The sequence below is a fragment of the Convolutriloba macropyga genome, chromosome 4, assembly GCF_964194025.1.
Source record: "Convolutriloba macropyga chromosome 4, txConMacr16.3, whole genome shotgun sequence".
Taxonomy (NCBI): domain Eukaryota; kingdom Metazoa; phylum Xenacoelomorpha; order Acoela; family Convolutidae; genus Convolutriloba; species Convolutriloba macropyga.
The window spans coordinates 1,441,656-1,459,203 of record NC_134471.1 but is presented as its reverse complement, the minus strand read 5'-3'; the positions used below and the strand labels follow the sequence as shown (position 1 = coordinate 1,459,203).

The 17,548-nt window shown below is 41.6% G+C and overlaps 1 protein-coding gene across 1 annotated transcript in view; it reads left to right on the top strand.

Moving 5' to 3' along the window:
- The window catches only part of LOC142338196 (uncharacterized), a 59,983-nt gene extending 43,088 nt beyond the window's left edge, over positions 1 to 16,895 (top strand). Inside the window, exons 2-5 of the mRNA XM_075387842.1 lie at positions 37 to 148; positions 2,425 to 2,576; positions 3,779 to 3,915; positions 16,464 to 16,895. Coding sequence (XP_075243957.1) covers positions 37 to 148; positions 2,425 to 2,576; positions 3,779 to 3,915; positions 16,464 to 16,730 — 668 coding nt within the window. The 3' untranslated portion in view covers positions 16,731 to 16,895. The remainder of the gene's footprint in view (positions 1 to 36; positions 149 to 2,424; positions 2,577 to 3,778; positions 3,916 to 16,463) is intronic.
- Positions 16,896 to 17,548: the final 653 nt, after the last annotated feature.

The window sequence follows — 17,548 nt, the reverse complement described above, 5'->3', positions numbered from 1 at the left end:
AGAGCAAACCTAACTGATTTTTAAAACTTCCTTTAGAGCTGAAGAACTCGATTATAACTCTGCCCAATTCCGAATCTGATCGACATTCTCTGGACTTCATCCTTCCCGATCCAGGAGATGAGCTGGGTCTACAATGCCGGCAGTTCAGGTGAGCCAGTTGTTAAATCAAGTCCCCAATTTTTGAGATAACGAAGTTCAATTGACAAAAATGGCAGTGAGAAGACTCCTTATGGTCGGCTTCAAATGCTAAATAAACTTGATACCCAAGTTTTGGCTTGAGCTTATGAAAAGACGGTCCTCAGCCCGGAATTGGTATAAAAAGACGATACTCGGCACATTTGACCATGAAAACACAACTCGTCTGAGCCCTATCCTTTTGTAAACTTGACTCTATCGCTATCTCCATTTGCAACTGGTCTTCTGCATTACTTCGCTAATCCTACAAACTCAGTAGAGTCCGCGTTTGCGAAAAAGGGTGACGACATTTGGTCACCCATTCTCTCGTGGGAGAAAAATGGTTAAATTGCTGAAAACAGTGACAGCAAAATTGCGGACAATCCTTACAAATGTCATCAATGTCCGCAATTTGTGAGCAATGGTATCGTCATCACTGCACTTCAAGAGGGTGCTGGTTTCTTCGAACCAAGTTTGATGCTTGGCCATTTCAGGAGCCAAATTTTTTGACAGACTTTAATTTTAATTTCACCCAAATCAATCATATGACTTGGAAAAGTCTTTCGCTTAAAAAAATCTGATCCGTTTATCGATTTTGCGCTGAAAATTATAATATATTCAACAAGTCTTCAACAAGATTTTTTTCTGCTGCAATTCCGAAGAAACACTACTCATACTTTTCATTAGTTGTTCAAGTTTCATTCAATCAAGAAAAATGGCAGAATAATCCAACTGCGGCAATTGGTTTATCTTAAATTAGCAACAGTGAATTATTAAAGAAAAGAGAGAACTTCAAAAAAGTGGACCGACCAATAAATTTAACTGATCTGTTCTATTGATATACTATTTCCCTAACCATGCTGAGCCTATGTAAAGCCTTTCTCCTCGACGTTGGAAGCTCGATTCCTTAGCCTTAACCAATAAAAAGCCCACTGCTAGATTTTTTTGAATTGATTTCTAAACTGGGGTATAATTTTTGTTTGTATTGTCGATTGTTTCATTGGAAAGCAAAGCGTTAGATTGTAGTAATGAAAATCGCCAAAAACTTAAGCGTGGTTAGATTATACAAAACCGGCAGATTAATTGTTGTTTTCCCTGAAACATATCAAAAGACAGGACTCTACTCGGCGACGTAATCTAAGCTGGAAAGTAGGGACAGACACAAAGCAAAAAGAGAGTCGATAATTTAAGAAAAAATAAATATGGCGCTAATTTCCACTCTGTGATGCTTTCGAAACAATAACCTACTGTTGAGAACAATCAACACCAATATCAAAGAAATCTGATTTTACTCATAAAACGTAACTAGCTCATAAATTTTACTCATAAATTTCTAGCCCAAGTCTCATAAAATTAGCTCTAGTGTACTATTTTTTGCCTTCTGATTTGCATGCATCTTACAGTTGTATAGGACATCATGTCACTTCGTAAAAATGGCACTCGCGATTTGGTGTTTTACTATAGCACTATGCTAGGGGTTTTACTATAGCACTATTCTTTACAAATAGCACTATGCTAGGGGTTAGAATAGATCCGAGTACTTTTGTGTGAATGTTTAAAAAATCAGTTAACTCAGTCATTTTTTGTCAATTTTGATTGTAATTTCTCGGACTTGAGTGTCAGAGCATTTCAGCGCTGAACTTAATTCAGTTCTGAAATTTTGCATCCCCAGAATATTTTTAGTTTCTTCGTCTAGATTTTTTCTTTTTTGCGATTATATTGATGTCATCGAGTTAGCCCAGTTAAAACGTATCCTGTAAAGTCTCACACCCTATAATTAAGTGTGAGCAGATAAATGTCGTACTTTGTAGCTTTTAACTGGTAATTACCATAGTAGTATACGTATTGTTTAAATACAAGCTAGTTTGCAGGTAGTTACCACAAAGCCCATTAAGCCTATTGGTTAAGACTTGCTACGCAAATTTAATGTTACAAGTACCCACGCGGAAATTCGAATCGCATCAAAAGCAAACGTTGTTGGCGGGAGTTAGGCTGAGCATATTATTTTTCATGCAGTAGGTTTTTACTCGCAAAATAAAGACTGGCCCGTGTAAAATGGGATATGAACAGAGTACTGGTCATCTTAAAGAGCAGAATGTCTCCAAACTGACGCAGCGCTAATTTACTCTGTCACCAACCTGAAAGTTCTTCAGGAAAATCGCAAAAAAATTCAACCAGTCAGAATTCAACTACTTTATTCACGTGTCTCTTTGATGCCCATCACCTGTCTCTGAGATGAAACTGTTTTAGTGCCTATTTCTGCATGATGGGCTACAGGCTCTACAAAAAAGAAAGCGTTCGTGAACCGCAGCAAGACGACGCACAACAATTTGAAGTTTTGGTTCGTGATAAGACGCATAGACTCAATTGGTTTTCCTTCAAAGAACAAGACAAAAGAACAGGTAAGAACAGAAATCTTTATTGTATGGAGTAATATTTATCTTTTTTTTCCAGTTCATGCAAAAAAATGGGGATAAGGGTTAAATTGATTTTAGGGGTCTCTAAGCAGGCGAAGATATTTTGCAAAGAAACCAGTGCTGCATTCGAATCATCATTTCGTACTTGCAAGCGTAGTCTGCTAACCATTATTCCAAATGATCTTATATTCTTAAACTTGGGCATCTTTTGTAACCCCTCCCTCATGTTCTTTCCCGTCATTCAAGGTTTTATATCTCTAACTATACGCTGAACAAGTAGAGTTTCTTACCAAGCTCTGTCAAACTTATTTGTTACACAATTTACATTAGGTTGTTCTCTCTTAACCGTCTAACATTTAAAAACAGAACTTAGAATGAAATTTTCGAAGTATGATTTAAGTGGCTCAGAGAAAAAGATTTCGTCAGACGTTTCACCCAATAGATTGGGTACGGCTCGAATTTGTTTGAAATTGCGCCAAAGTAGTAAAAGTGCTAAATTATGTGTAAACGAAATCGCCATTTGAGGATTAGGTCTTTGTGAAATTGTACATTGTGAATTCATTCCGAGTCACCGACAGTTAATTTTTTGCAGCATGCATGATTTTACTGGTTTTGAGCCGGCAGTGAAATATCTGCAATATTGGGTTGTAATTCCCAAACTGGTTGTTCCCAAAATTGGGTTGTTCACAAAATTAAAAAAGATTTGCACTTGTTGTTCACTAGTACTCTTTTTTAACTTAAGTAAAAAATTCCTACCGATTAAAAAGTCCGAGAGCGCAATTAGAAAAAATAAACAATATGTTCTATAAATTGGATAGCTATAAAAAAGGGCTTAGTAAAAAAAAGTCTGAAGCATAATACTGTTCATTTCTTTCCACCTTGTGAAGAAACTTAATGAAAACGATTTGCCTGTTTTAAAAAAAGAAATACAGAATAATTTCTCGAGGTGCACTTTTTCTGGACATTTTTACTGCAAATTTAACAATTGATAAATGAAACTATTTTCGCAGGTAATCTATTTGAACTGTTTGCAGGTCAACAATTTTGAGGAACATTGCGCATGTAAGTTCAACGTGCACGCCAACTTGTTCAGTTTACCTATTCATTTTTTAAACTGTAACGCTATATCAAATGAAAAGGGGTAAAATATCTTTGAGTTATTTCTGATAGTCAAGATCCTATTTCAGGTCTCTGCTGTACGCATCAGATTAATATGTACGTCGAAAATGGACAACGAAATGGTCTTTCTCCTCAGAAATACCTAGACAAAATATTTGAATTTCCCAAACCATCCACGACACAAAGAGAAGTAGTTTTTGTGAAGGTAAGTCGAAACCAATTATCCGATTTCACTTTCAGCTTCCTGGTGAAAACTAGAACCAGCTATTAAGACATCATCTTGAAGGTTTTTCGGGAGCTTATATTTACTGTCATCTCACAATAATTTTGCATATATGATGGATTTCTTGTAAGATGACCGTTGTATTGTCCTAGAAAAGTTACAAATCAGCGCCATACCAAAGAAAATCGACCAGTTGTTCCATTTTCTGTATTAGAGATAATTTTTAGAATCTTGGACCCCTCAATTGTCATTCAATTGCATTAAGTAGTTTTTCGCTATTTTGGGGAATGATTAATCCATACCCGGACCGAAACCAGGTCTATATCACTACTAGGCAAGTCTGAATACAAGTCCGATATCGTTTTTCAGTACTGGGCAAGTCCAATTACAAGTCCTACAAGTCTGAAATGTCTCGGTCAAGACTTGGCTAACACTTGCAAATTGATTCCCAAATCAAAAGTGACTTTTCAAAAAATTTTTGTCACGGGCCACGTTTTCAGGATTATTTTTTATAGCCACTTTTGGGGTGCTGTAAAATAATGCAGGGTTGCGGTAAAATTATGTCGGGGCATATCAAAGGGTAAATTAGCAGACCGTGAGTCAGTGGACTAATATTGGGCCGATTTCAGGTCATTCTAGGCCGTTTGCAGTCGTTTTCGGCCGTTTCAGCCCAATTTGACGAAAATGGACTTAATTTGAAACATTTATCTGATCCTGTGATTGTGTCTGGAATTTTTAATCGAGGAATAATTGTAAAGATATTTGATTCCCATAGCTCTGAATCAGTAATGAACTGAGACTTGCAATTAGACTTGACCAGTACAGAAATTGACCTGGCGTTAGGTCCGGGTAAGCCATAAAATTTGCGACAGAGCTTACACGTCTTATTTCAAAATTTAAGTCGCCTCAATTCACTACATAATAGCATGCGCGTTGTTACCGAGTAAACTAAATGAACAATGCGCTATTTAAATAAAGCAGCGAGAAATCTATCCAGCGAGAAAACTATTACGTAATCTCTTAACCATGTAAGCCTTATAAAAAGATTAAATGCACACAAAATACGTTCTATTTGGCATAGAAAGCTCGGAAAAAGTTCGTTAAACATAATTTTCGTTGAGCCTACTAATATACTGAATCGATTGCGCTCTTTTTAGGCTTAATATTTTTATGTTTCGAAAACGTATCGGTGACCAATCTGAGTCGAAAATCGACTCAGACAAAATACCTGCTAAAAAAGATCGAGCTAGATTTGCCGGGCCATTGAGAGGGGCCGTTTGCCTTAAAACGTTGTGGATTTACAGTTGCTTATCTATATGAATTGAAATTCCGATGAATTAACATTATCGAGCGAAAGAGTGTTTTCCGTCACCTTTATTTCTGGTGCCGCGAGATATTCACATATTCTAAAGTCAAATAATACTCCTACTGATATTGATTTCAACTGAGTCTGAGCTTATCCACTTCACTTCCATTTGCCGTAAATTAAAAACTAGGAACGCATCAAGCTGTTCCTTCAATTAAGTAATGTGCGTTTACATCAGATTAACTCGCCGCGTTACTTTGTTTCCGGTTACTTTGTGGCGTTGCGTGTCGTATTATACGTATAACGGATGATTAATTACAACAGCGAAGAGAGCATTATAACCGTTTGTTTCTTCGTCTCAGTAACAGTTGTTCAAAACAGCAACAGTCGGGGAAATTATAATTCAACATGGGATGCAACGCATTTACTCCGAAATGGTGACCATCTTGGAAAAGTTAGTTGTAGAATTTTCAAGAGGGGAACAGCTATCAACCAAAAGAAAACACGTTTCCTGGCGAACATTAGAAGGCATCTTGAAAGAGGACGAACTTCCACTGGGGCCAACAATCTACACGGAGAAGTCAATGACAACGGTTCACACACATAACCTGACACACTCCAAAAAAAACTTGTAAAACTCATCCAAAAAAACTTGTGATGCTTTAAATTGAGTAATTATCCGGCAAATCTAGTAACCCCCCTCAATTTTTATTTGGTTTCATTTCCTATAATCTGGTGTTTTTGTCATTACCCCTGGTCACCGATAACCCATCCCATACACATTTTTTTTTGAAAAACAATAATTTTGACAAATTTTTTGTCAAAATCCAGAAATAATCAAATTGCGGTGTTTTTTATAGTTCTTGACATAAAAGCGTAGCAAAAACTTAAAAATCTTGGAAAAATTTGATCAAATTTGAAAAAAAAAATTCCTTTGACCCTATCATTCTGAAGGAAAATTATTAAATGCGGATGTAACAATTGCATAAAGTTGTCGATTTAAAAGAAAAAAAAAGACAATTTGGTCAAGTTTTTCAAGTTTTTTTTCCTCAAATAAGCGCTTATTCTAGGAAAGTCGTGAAAATTGCGCATTTAAAATCAAGTTTCGGAGTTTGAGCAAAGCTCACATCAGTTATGTGGTAAAAACATTATATGGTTTTTATATTAGCTGCAAGTTCACTGCATCACGCCATAAAAACCTTGCCTCAAGCGTTACAAGACCATTATAAAAAAGGAATTTACGCATTACCGGGTCTGAGTTTTAATCCTAACGCTTTGAAAGTCCGAAAAACCGCGCAATTTCAATTGAGTCACTTCTTCCGTGATAAAAAGAGTCTAGTTATATGGCATGATGTGGTGAACAATTCACTGTCCCGTCATCGCAGTAACAACAACAAGCCTTTAATACCTTCGCAGCTTATTGAAGTGCTTGAAAAGTATCAGGAGCGCATAGAAGCTATAGTGTATTGCCCCAGAGAGGGAACTCCTGATATTTACAATCAGCTCAAGCGTAGTACTCTAGTTACCATCCATTTAGTGAAAGACATTGTTTCTAAACGTAAACAGAAAGATCTTAGTTTACTTAAAGAGTACAGAGCATTACACCAAAGGCCTGCGCTTGAGCTGAAAACACTCACTATAGTCTTAGCTCATAAGAACAACCTCCGGTCCTTGATAACACGCTCCCGACCGAAGAAACTTTCAAAGCGCCGTCGTAAAACGCTTCGCACCCGTCATGCGTTCGAGGAGGCGGAACTCACACAAGCCTTTGATAACCTGAATGTCACTTAGTCTTGCGTTGTTGTGGGAGTCTACCCGCTGACTGGCGGTGTGACTTAGTTAACTCACGAGTTACGGGTTAGTTTGTGGTTGGTTCTCTCCGATAGCGCTTTACTAAACGTTTCGCTCTCCCCATTCTTCGAGTTTTTCACTACCGTCCGTTTTCCGCAGGTTATCTGGTTTCATTTTCCGCTTCCGTCCTTTTGTTTCCGTGTCACTTTTTTTTCCTTCTATCCCCCGTTTATCTGTTGTATGATGTAGTATGTTGAGTCTCTGCTGTAGTAAAATTTCTCTGCTAGTATGCTGGTTTGTTGTGTAGTCTCATTAATTGCTAGGGTGTGACTTAAGTTCATTCTGGAGTTACGGCTGGTCTGTTTCGTGACTTTCACTACACTTGTTTGCTGGCAATTTGTTGTAGCTTTATTAGTTTTTGTAGTATGCACTTTTGTTGTCTGGGTAGGGTGGTTTGCTAGGGTGTGACTTAAGTTTGTTCTGGAGTTACGGCTAGTAAAGTTCCTGACCTTTTCGACTTTTGGTTATACTACACTGTTGCCGTAAATTGTTTCATGTTTGATGTTTTGATGCCGTTGATAAAGCCCCCATAATGTTTGTGCTAGTTTACCTGGCAGTAGCACCTCTCCTTCTTTCTAGGGTGTGACTTAAGTTTATTCTGGAGTTACGGCTAGCTTGTTTGGTTGAGTTTGTTGCTGTGGTCTGTTAGCATCGATCTTCCCGCCTCCTCGCTTGTGGTTTCCGCCCCGCCCGTGCCAGTTTTCCCGTTTCGCCGCGCGCCATCCGCCCGACGTTTCCGCCCCCGCCCGTGCCAGATTTCCCGTTTCGTCGCGCGCCATCCGCCCGACGTTTCCGCCCCTTCCGTGCCGTTTTCCCGTTTCGTCGCGCGCAATCCGACCAACGTTTCCGCCCCGCCCGTGCCATTTTCCCGCTTCGTCGCGCACTTTTCGCCCGACGCTCCCGTTTGTCCGTCAGGTTACCCGTTGCGTCGTGCGTTACTCGTTCGGCGTCTTTTCCCGTCCGTCCCGTCTCCCGTTCTGCCCCTTTTCACGCTTCCTGCGCACCGTTCTTTCTTTCTTTCGCCGGGTACTATTGTACTCGACGAACATCTTTGCTCTTTGGCGGTTTGCTAGCCAAACCGTCACACTAGGGTTCGGTATAACCCATTTGTGTTGTGCTGTTGCATGTGTGTGTACTCTATATTAGTACTAAATTAAACTTGTGGTTCCTGTTTTTCTTAAGATCATGACAACTTTACAGGACAAATTCAGCAAACTTTATAGTGCGAGGGCAAAATTAGAGGCTGAACTTAATAACATCTATGGTGAAATTAACAATGCTGTTGATAAGCAAGACAGCAAAGTTGAGATCGAACGTCTGATTATGAAGTGCAAAGATGCTTTTACTAGAGCAGTTGATAAGAATGAAGAGCTCTTTGATCTGGCACAAAAGACTGAAGATCCAGACTCTGCCTGTAACAATCTTGAGAAATGGTTAGAGACTATAACAAAGAAAACTGATGAGTTCATTGCTGCTGCTCGAGGGTATATCAATTCGGTCCATGACAAAGGAACAGCAGAGCAGTATACCTCTCACCATTCAAAATCAAGTTCACATATGACTTCCTCAAAAAGATCAAGTCAGCGTCAACGAGAATTAGAACTATCAAGACTCAAAAGGGAGGAACTTGAGAAACAACATGAAGCAAAGCTTCGCATTGCTAGACAGCGTCTCGAAATTGAAAAACAAACGAAATTGCGGGAATTGGAAATTGAGCAGCTTGAGGAGGATCACCGCAAGGAAGTAGCTGCTGCAGCCCTTGAGGAAATTGAGTTGATGACAAAATCATCCACAGACGGGTCTGGTACAGGCAAAATGAGTGGGCTCTTTACGGAAAGAAGTTCAGTCAAGAGCAAGAAACTTGTTCAAGATTGGGTTAATTCGTCACCTGCCGGGAACATTGCAGATGTTCCAAACGAACCGAGTTTGCATTTTTCTGGTTCCATCGCCCAATCCAACCAAGCAACTGTTCAACGACCTTCTTCAGCTCAACTTCCAAACTCACACTTCAATCTCAATACACATAGTCAAGTTGAGGCCAACATCAACCGCCCTGTCCAAGAACCAAGTAGTAGAACCAATGTAACCAATGATGCACATGTTGCAAACAACATCATGCAAGAGCAGCAACAGCCTCAATATACGCCTCCATCACCAATAAACTTTGGTATGCCAACTCAACTAAACGCCCCAAACACAGCCCGACAACTGTCTCAAGCAACAATGCACTTCGATGGTTTGCAGTTAGATCATCAATTCCCTCGCAGATCGAGCATGCCGGGACAGTTGAATTTAGTCAGCCCTCCGCATTCACCACCTTTTAATACAATCGTTAATGCTCCTCTAGCACCTAATCCGCCACAAGCACACATAAATGTACCAGCCCCACCATCCCCCGTTCCAAACCTCGCACCACCGCATTTCCCGTTAATCCCACCAGCATTCCGCTTTCCTCCTTCGCCGCCACAAGCACTACCACTACAAGCCACTAACCCCGTGGCGGATAATGTCAATCTGTTGCCCCATTCTCCGCCTGCACCATTTGTTTCCTCCGCAAACGTTTTTGTACCTCAATTAATTCATCCACCATCCCCACAAAAGAGCTTTCAGCCCCAAAGTTTTGTCCCTATAACCCACGCACCTCCTGCTCCTCCAGATCCAAATGTCTGGCGTTTTCCAGCAGCAGTCCCATCTAATGCAGTACCACTTGTACGAACATCCGCAAACTTATACACCGTACAACCGGCCCCGTCAATCAACCCTCATATATCTACATCGCACCGCTCCTCTCATGTACAAGCAGCAGCAGGCGCTCAAAATTACGTAACATCAGACTTCATGCAAGCAAATCCATTTAGTTCTTCGACAGGTACCGCCCCCACCTTTGTCACTCCGATCATTCCGCCAACGTATGGAGCTACCGTTCCGAACCCGTTGTGTTGGGGTGGCCCGCCGCATCCCACACCTTCGGCTCCTTCTTTGGACTCTGCGGATTTGATAAAGCAGTTGGCGGAGGCAATTACTTGTAAGAAGAACGATCCACTGCCCGAGTGGAAGTTGTCACAGTACAATGGTGATCCACTGCAGTGGCACGAATGGTTCGGACAATTTAAAAGCGCCATAGAGGCACAGTCCTTGACTGATGATGTCAAGTTAACATACTTAAAAACTCTTGTAACTGGAAAAGCTAAAACCGCCATCGCTGAGTTCGCATACTGTGGTGTAATGTATAAGGATGCACTTAGGACACTCGAACGTAAATTTGGCCAACCACAGGCAGTAGTCAGTGCACACTTAGACAAATTCAGCTCTTTTCCTCCACTTAAGATGCACAATAGTGATAACATCATAAACTATTCTGCAACAATTTCAAGTCTTGTAGGGGTCTTTAAATCACTTTCATATGACGCAGACCTTAAGAGCGCCTCACTTCTTAACACGGCTGTGCAAAAATTGCCGCCCAATCTAAAAGAGTCTTGGTCACTCTGCACAGTGAAGAAACATTGGGTTAAGCCAACACTCCTTGACTTCAACGATTGGTTGAAGGAGAAGGCCGAGGCACACGATTTAATGAAACAAACTTCATCGAAGGCAAGAACTGAGGATAACACCAACTCAGTAGTAAAGACCAAAGTTGCCTCAAGAACCTTTGCTGCTAATACACAAACTAAGGAGACTCAGAGACCAGCCTCAACATCGGCAACGCCTGCAACCCCTCGCTGCACCGTGTGTAAAGGCAATCATCGCATCTGGGAGTGTAGGGTATTTAAAGAAAAGTCTCCCACTCAGCGAGCAAAGGTAGTGGCGGAAGCAAAACTGTGTTTCTCATGTTTGAGAGAAAAGCATATGTTTAGGCAATGCCCAAATCCCAGGAAATGCAGGAAGGACGGATGTAACAGCTCCCATAATACACTTCTCCATGGAGCTGAGAGGGTTTATCCATCAAAATCCCCTTCAAACAATAACAATAGTAATTCTAATGCCGGTGCAAATCAAAGTAAACTTTCTAGTGTCCAATCATCGAGTAAGACCACTACTTTGTCATCTGTGAGTAATGTGAAAGGCCTCCTTCAGGTGACTGAATTACAGTTGAAGAGCTCCTCCGGTAAAGATACTACGGCTTTAGTTTTGTGTGATACCGCTTGCAGTAACTCTTGGGTGTCCAATGATCTTGCAAATAGACTTGGTTTGCACGGTACAGCATTGAAACTAACAGTCAAGGGTATAAATACTGAGGAGGTTGTAGACACTAAGTTAGTTGATTTAATTGTAACACCACGCGACCACCAAGCATTTGAACCATTTAAAGTCAGCCCTTACGTAAAGGAAAATTTGAATGTAGGCGCCGATGTCATTAACATTAAAGCACTTCAGGAGACATACCCGCACCTGGCAGTTCTAGACCCAGTTACATATTGCTACGGAAACATCGAGATGATACTTGGACAGGATGTGTATCATGCCATCCGCCCGTTAGAGTACTTCGCTGCCGATGAGAAGTCCTCGCCCTTCGCTGTTCGCTTGCCCATAGGTTGGGTTCTAAGCGGCCCTCTACCGTCGTCTTCAGGTTTAGTATCGACTTGTTTCAAAGCCAATATGGAGCAGGATTTTGAACTCGCTAGTCAGGTAAAATCTTGGTACGACATGGAGTCGTACGGCGCACTTAAGCAAGTAGACCCACGATCCGCCTCGGATGCACGTGCGCATGAAATTCTTGAAAACACCACCGTGCATAATGGAAAAAGGTACGATGTCGGAAAGCTATGGGCTGAAGATAACATCGAACTGCCCAACAATTATTTCTCAGCGCTTGTTCAATTAAAGTCTTTGGAAAAGCGGCTAACGAAAGATCAGACATTAAGGGAAAAGTACTCGAATACCATCAAAGAGGACTTAGACAAAGGCTACGTAGTAAGGGTCAAAGATGCTCATAAGGTGGAAAGTCGCTCGGAACGAGAGTGGTACCTACCACACCATCCGGTTGTTAACCCGAACAAGCCGGGCAAGGTTCGTAGGGTACTAAACGGAGCAGCAAAATTCCATGGCGCATCTCTCAATAAGTCATTACTCACCGGACCTGACCTACTGCAAAACCTAATCTATGTACTCCTACGGTTCAGACAACATCCATTTGCCGTATCCGCCGACATCGAGGGAATGTTCCTCCAAGTTGGAGTGTTACCATGTGATCAGTCATCATTGCGCTTTTTGTGGCGGGAGGACCCCACATCAAATGTTGTGGTACACCAGTATACGCGCCACATCTTTGGGGCAAAAGATTCGCCCACCTGCGCCAATTACGTACTTCAGCGCACGGCACGCGATAATGCTAAGGAGTACCCAGAAGCTGCGAAAGCCGTCCTTGAGAACTTCTACATGGACGATTACTTGGACTCAGTGGAATCCCCCGAGAGGGCCCTCATTAGGTCGAAGGAATTGGTACATCTTCTCCATCTAGGTGGGTTCAAGCTTACTAAGTTTGTAAGCAATTTACCAGATCTGGCTGACCGAATTGATGGGTCTGCTCAATCCACTGAACCGAAGGTCATCGTTTCATCAAAGGAGGAATCAATGCACGTGCTTGGGCTTAAGTGGGATCACAACAACGATACTCTTGTTGTGAGTAGGGGCACTAACAGCACCATCACGAAAAGTTTAACACAGCGCTTGGTCTTAAGTCTTGTGTCAAAGGTCTACGACCCAATTGGTCTTGTCGCACCTTTCACTGTTGGTGCTCGGTTAATCTTGAAAGACATTTGGCGTGTCAATGGACAAAGTTGGGATGACGAGTTACCTAAGGACACAGTTGATAGATTCCTTGCCTGGTGTATTGAACTGCCGCGGTTAGCTGAGATCACTATACCGAGAAGTTTCTTTTCAGGACCATTCCAACATCTTGAACTCCACATGTTTGGTGATAGCTCGCAAGACGTATTCAGTGCAGTAGGATTTCTTAGGGCTCAAGTAACTTGCCCCTCCGGGGAGATTATAACAGAGCTGGCGTTTGTCTTGGGCAAGGCCCGTGTTGCACCTATGAAGGTAATGACAGTTCCTAAGTTGGAATTACAAGCCGCTCTCCTCGCTGCCCGTTTAAAAAGGGAAATCTGTCGAGCATTAACGGTTACTGTGGACAAAGTCTTTATGTGGACAGATAGTACCATCGTCTTGCAGTGGATAAACTCAACGAACAAACACCCCATCTTCATTGCAAATCGTGTTAGTGAAATCCTGGAGAACACCAGCGTTGACCAATGGAACCACGTCGCCACTTGTGATAATCCGGCAGATGCTGGCACGCGTGGCATGTCCGCTGAAGTTTTGCAATCAAGTAGCTGGGTGAGGGGTCCTGACTTCTTGAGAACTAAGCAATTCCCTTTTGTACCAAATACCGACGTCGTTGACAACATCAAGCTCGGCGTTGTAACTAAGGAACAAGATGATGACTCCATCTCATCTCTAGCCGCATCCGTAACCAAGCCCCCTAAGGAACAAAGCATCAATCTAATCCCGTTTGATAAGTTCAGTTCTTATCAAAAGTTACTTCGTGTCACCGCATATGTGCTCCGTCTTTTACCATCTCATGAAAGTTACCGTACCGTAGACGGCAGCATAGCCAACCCTGTTGAGCTTGACGAAGCCGAGCGTCATCTCCAGTACTTGGTTCAGGAAGAGTCCTTTAATACTGAAAGAAAGGATCTTCTTGACAACAAATCCTTTAAGAAGAGCAGCCGCATTGCTCAGTTCACTCCGTTTATTGGGCCTCATGGTCTCATCCGTTCTTCTGGTCGACTCCGACGGCTAGTGGAAATTGACTTTGACACTAAGCATCCTATCGTGCTGGATGCGCGTCATACTTTTGTTAAACTGTTTCTGCGGCATACTCATTTGAAAAACCATCACCAGGGCATCGATTACTTACGGTCAAAGGTACAGGAACGTTATGCCATCCTTAAACTACGTTCCACACTGCGTTCCATCAAATCAAACTGCGTCTTGTGTAGAAAGTTCCGTGCAGCAACCATTCAACCTATCATGGCAGACCTCCCAAAGGAGAGACTCGCATACCAGTCTCCTCCCTTTACCAACACCGGGGTTGATTACTTCGGCCCATTCTACGTCACAGTTCGTCGGACTACCGAGAAGAGGTGGGGATTTCTCTTCACTTGTCTCACTACTCGTGCTGTCCATGTTGAAGTTGTCCCGTCCATGGACACTAGTTCTTGTGTAATGGGAGTGGAGCGGTTCGTCTCCCGTCGGGGTACTCCTGCTATGATTTGGTCGGATAATGGTACGAACTTCATTGGAGCGGAGAAAGAGCTCCGTGAATGTGTGGAAAAATGGAATACGCTTAACATTGCCACCGAACTTGCACATAAGGGCATTAAGTGGAGGTTCAATCCACCCAGTGCGCCACACCAAGGTGGCATCTGGGAGAGGTTAGTTCGGAGTTTTAAAAGAGTACTGTACACTATCCTCGATACGGGTCGCCTCACAGATGAGGTGTTGAACACTACTTTTTGTCTGGTCGAATACGCACTAAACTCACGTCCTTTAACGCCCGTAAGCGCCGACCCGTCCGACCTAGGCGCTATAACACCTAATCATTTTCTACTCGGTAACCAAGCAACCAGAATTCCGTCTATCGTTGGCGTCGACGAGTTCGATCATCGTAAGCGATACGCCCGTGCACAGTCGTACGCCAATGCAATTTGGGCACGTTGGCTCAAGGAGTATGTACCTGCGTTGAACCGTAGATCTAAGTGGCAGACGCCTGCCGAGCAGCACCTCAAGGTCGGTGATTTAGTTTGGATCGTTGAAGAAAGCAACCCTAGGGGTTACTATCCAACCGCTCGGATTGAGGAACTTCGGTACGGCTCCGACAGCGTCGCCCGCTCCGCCGCCTTACGCACGTCATCCGGATCGCTCGTCCGCCCACTCCTTAAGCTTGTGCCAATCCTCCCAACATTTTCTTCCGGGCCGGAGGATGTTACCGAGTAAACTAAATGAACAATGCGCTATTTAAATAAAGCAGCGAGAAATCTATCCAGCGAGAAAACTATTACGTAATCTCTTAACCATGTAAGCCTTATAAAAAGATTAAATGCACACAAAATACGTTCTATTTGGCATAGAAAGCTCGGAAAAAGTTCGTTAAACATAATTTTCGTTGAGCCTACTAATATACTGAATCGATTGCGCTCTTTTTAGGCTTAATATTTTTATGTTTCGAAAACGTATCGGTGACCAATCTGAGTCGAAAATCGACTCAGACAAAATACCTGCTAAAAAAGATCGAGCTAGATTTGCCGGGCCATTGAGAGGGGCCGTTTGCCTTAAAACGTTGTGGATTTACAGTTGCTTATCTATATGAATTGAAATTCCGATGAATTAACATTATCGAGCGAAAGAGTGTTTTCCGTCACCTTTACGCGTTGAGTATGTTTTAGTGATTTCAGTTCTTTTGGTTTCTAAAATTGGATAATTTGGATGTTGATAGTTTGGCGGTACAAAAAAAGGGCGGTTTAAAATGGATTTTAAATTAGGACGTCTTTTCAAAAGAACCAGTTTGAACATATCACACGTGATTTATGGCATAAAATACATGTATTAAATATGTTCTACCAGAAACACAAAACGACAAAAGCAGAAAAGCAAAAAAAAAAACAAAAGTGAAAAAGTGAAAAAAATGCAAGAGCCTGATTTACTGAGATTTTTCATAAACCTAGAGATGCTGATAGGAAAACTGTCTTCGAAATAAGAAACTATACTTCCTGATGTTGCAACATTTAGTTTGATATAATAAGCGCAGTTTGAAATAACAGGTTTCATAGCCCGTGCAATACACTTTTCCACGATCAAGTTGTTTTCCAGCATTGAACATGGTGAAAAAGTTGCCACCCAAGTGGGTTTATCGTTTATAAGCGATAGTTTTCTCTTTTTTGTCATGAAAAATCCTGCCATTGTTTTTTTCCTGCAATTCACAGCCACCTTTTAAACTTCCAGCAGAAACAAAAGTGTGCATTAAATATTGTGGATACGCAAATTGTCTCTTTTTTTGAACAAAAAATCACTTTGAATCTAGTTCGAAGCTTGTTCGTGTTCCAAAAGTTTAAAACTATCAGCAAAAAAAGACTATTCAGGAAATAAATGGTTACTTCGTGACAATATTCTACAATGAAAGGCCTTTTTACAAGTGCTGGAAAATGCAGATTTGAACAGGTTTGGTGGACCAAATGGTCCCATTAATTGATAGATCCCAAATGCTATTCAAGCCCGGAAGAGCAAAAAAATCTATTTTTAAGGTTATGTTGGAATCCCGCTGAAGTTTTGCTTTCGGCACGAGATCTTTCGATATGGCTTACTGCATCTTTAGGTGCGTTGGGTTGCACAATCTTGCACTCACGTGATCAGCCAGCTTGGTTTCGGTCGGGGCAAACTCAGGATTGTGGGAGGAAGGGGGCTGACGAAGAAATTTGCCATACCGCCAGTGGGCAAAGAGGCAACAATGTACGTACTGACGGGTTATCAAATTAAAACTCAATTGGCATTCCCCTGGTTCATGCTCTGGATTATTTGTGGAGAAAAGCCTTGGATGTGTCCGGATGCAGATGGCCAGACATCAATCAGTGGAATCAGATGATTTACAAATTATGAAAATAATACTGTTGACTCCTTTACATTACAGTTCATTGATCATTTTTCCAACCCCGCCCACTGCGTGAACAAAACTTTGGTTATCCGTTTGTCAATTTTAAACACTCTATGAGTTTTTGCCTTGTTACCCAGGTCTAAGGTGAAGCAATGATCAGACAATTAGAAACGCACGGGGGGGGGGGGGGGGGTTGCGTTTTTGATCACATTGAAATTAACGCGTATGTGAGAAATTAGAATTTGCATATAATGTAAGCGGCAGTTGAATAATCCGTGTTTTTGTAAATTCGATGTATCTTGTCCGAGCACAGTTTTTATCAATCTATTTTTTTATGTAATTGAGAGCAAAAATCCCTTCAATTTAGCTCTGATGACAACATATTACCGATAACAAAACAAGTATCGATATGTAACAAAAGTTGAATATCTGGGGGGGGGGGGGTGCAAACAGATTGGCTATATGAGGCTGGAGGCGGGCTATAACAGAAAAGAGCCGTCTGATGATGGCTGATTATCGTCTGATTGGTTCTGATCATTAACTTCCACTTCGAACTGGGTAATAATTTTTTGCAGCCTAATAATTGTATGGCTACTAAGAAATCATACATGATCCTTGTATGATTACCAAGAATCATACATCTATTTCTCAAAAATCTTTTTACCATTTGTTTTTTTTTAGATTTTATTTAGTAAGGCAACAACTATGTGGTTCTCCGGCATCACATTGTAATCCGCCAGAATACCCTAACGTACAATATCAATTGAAAAGTTGGGCAAAAAATAAAAGAGTTGTCCAAAAAAATTAGT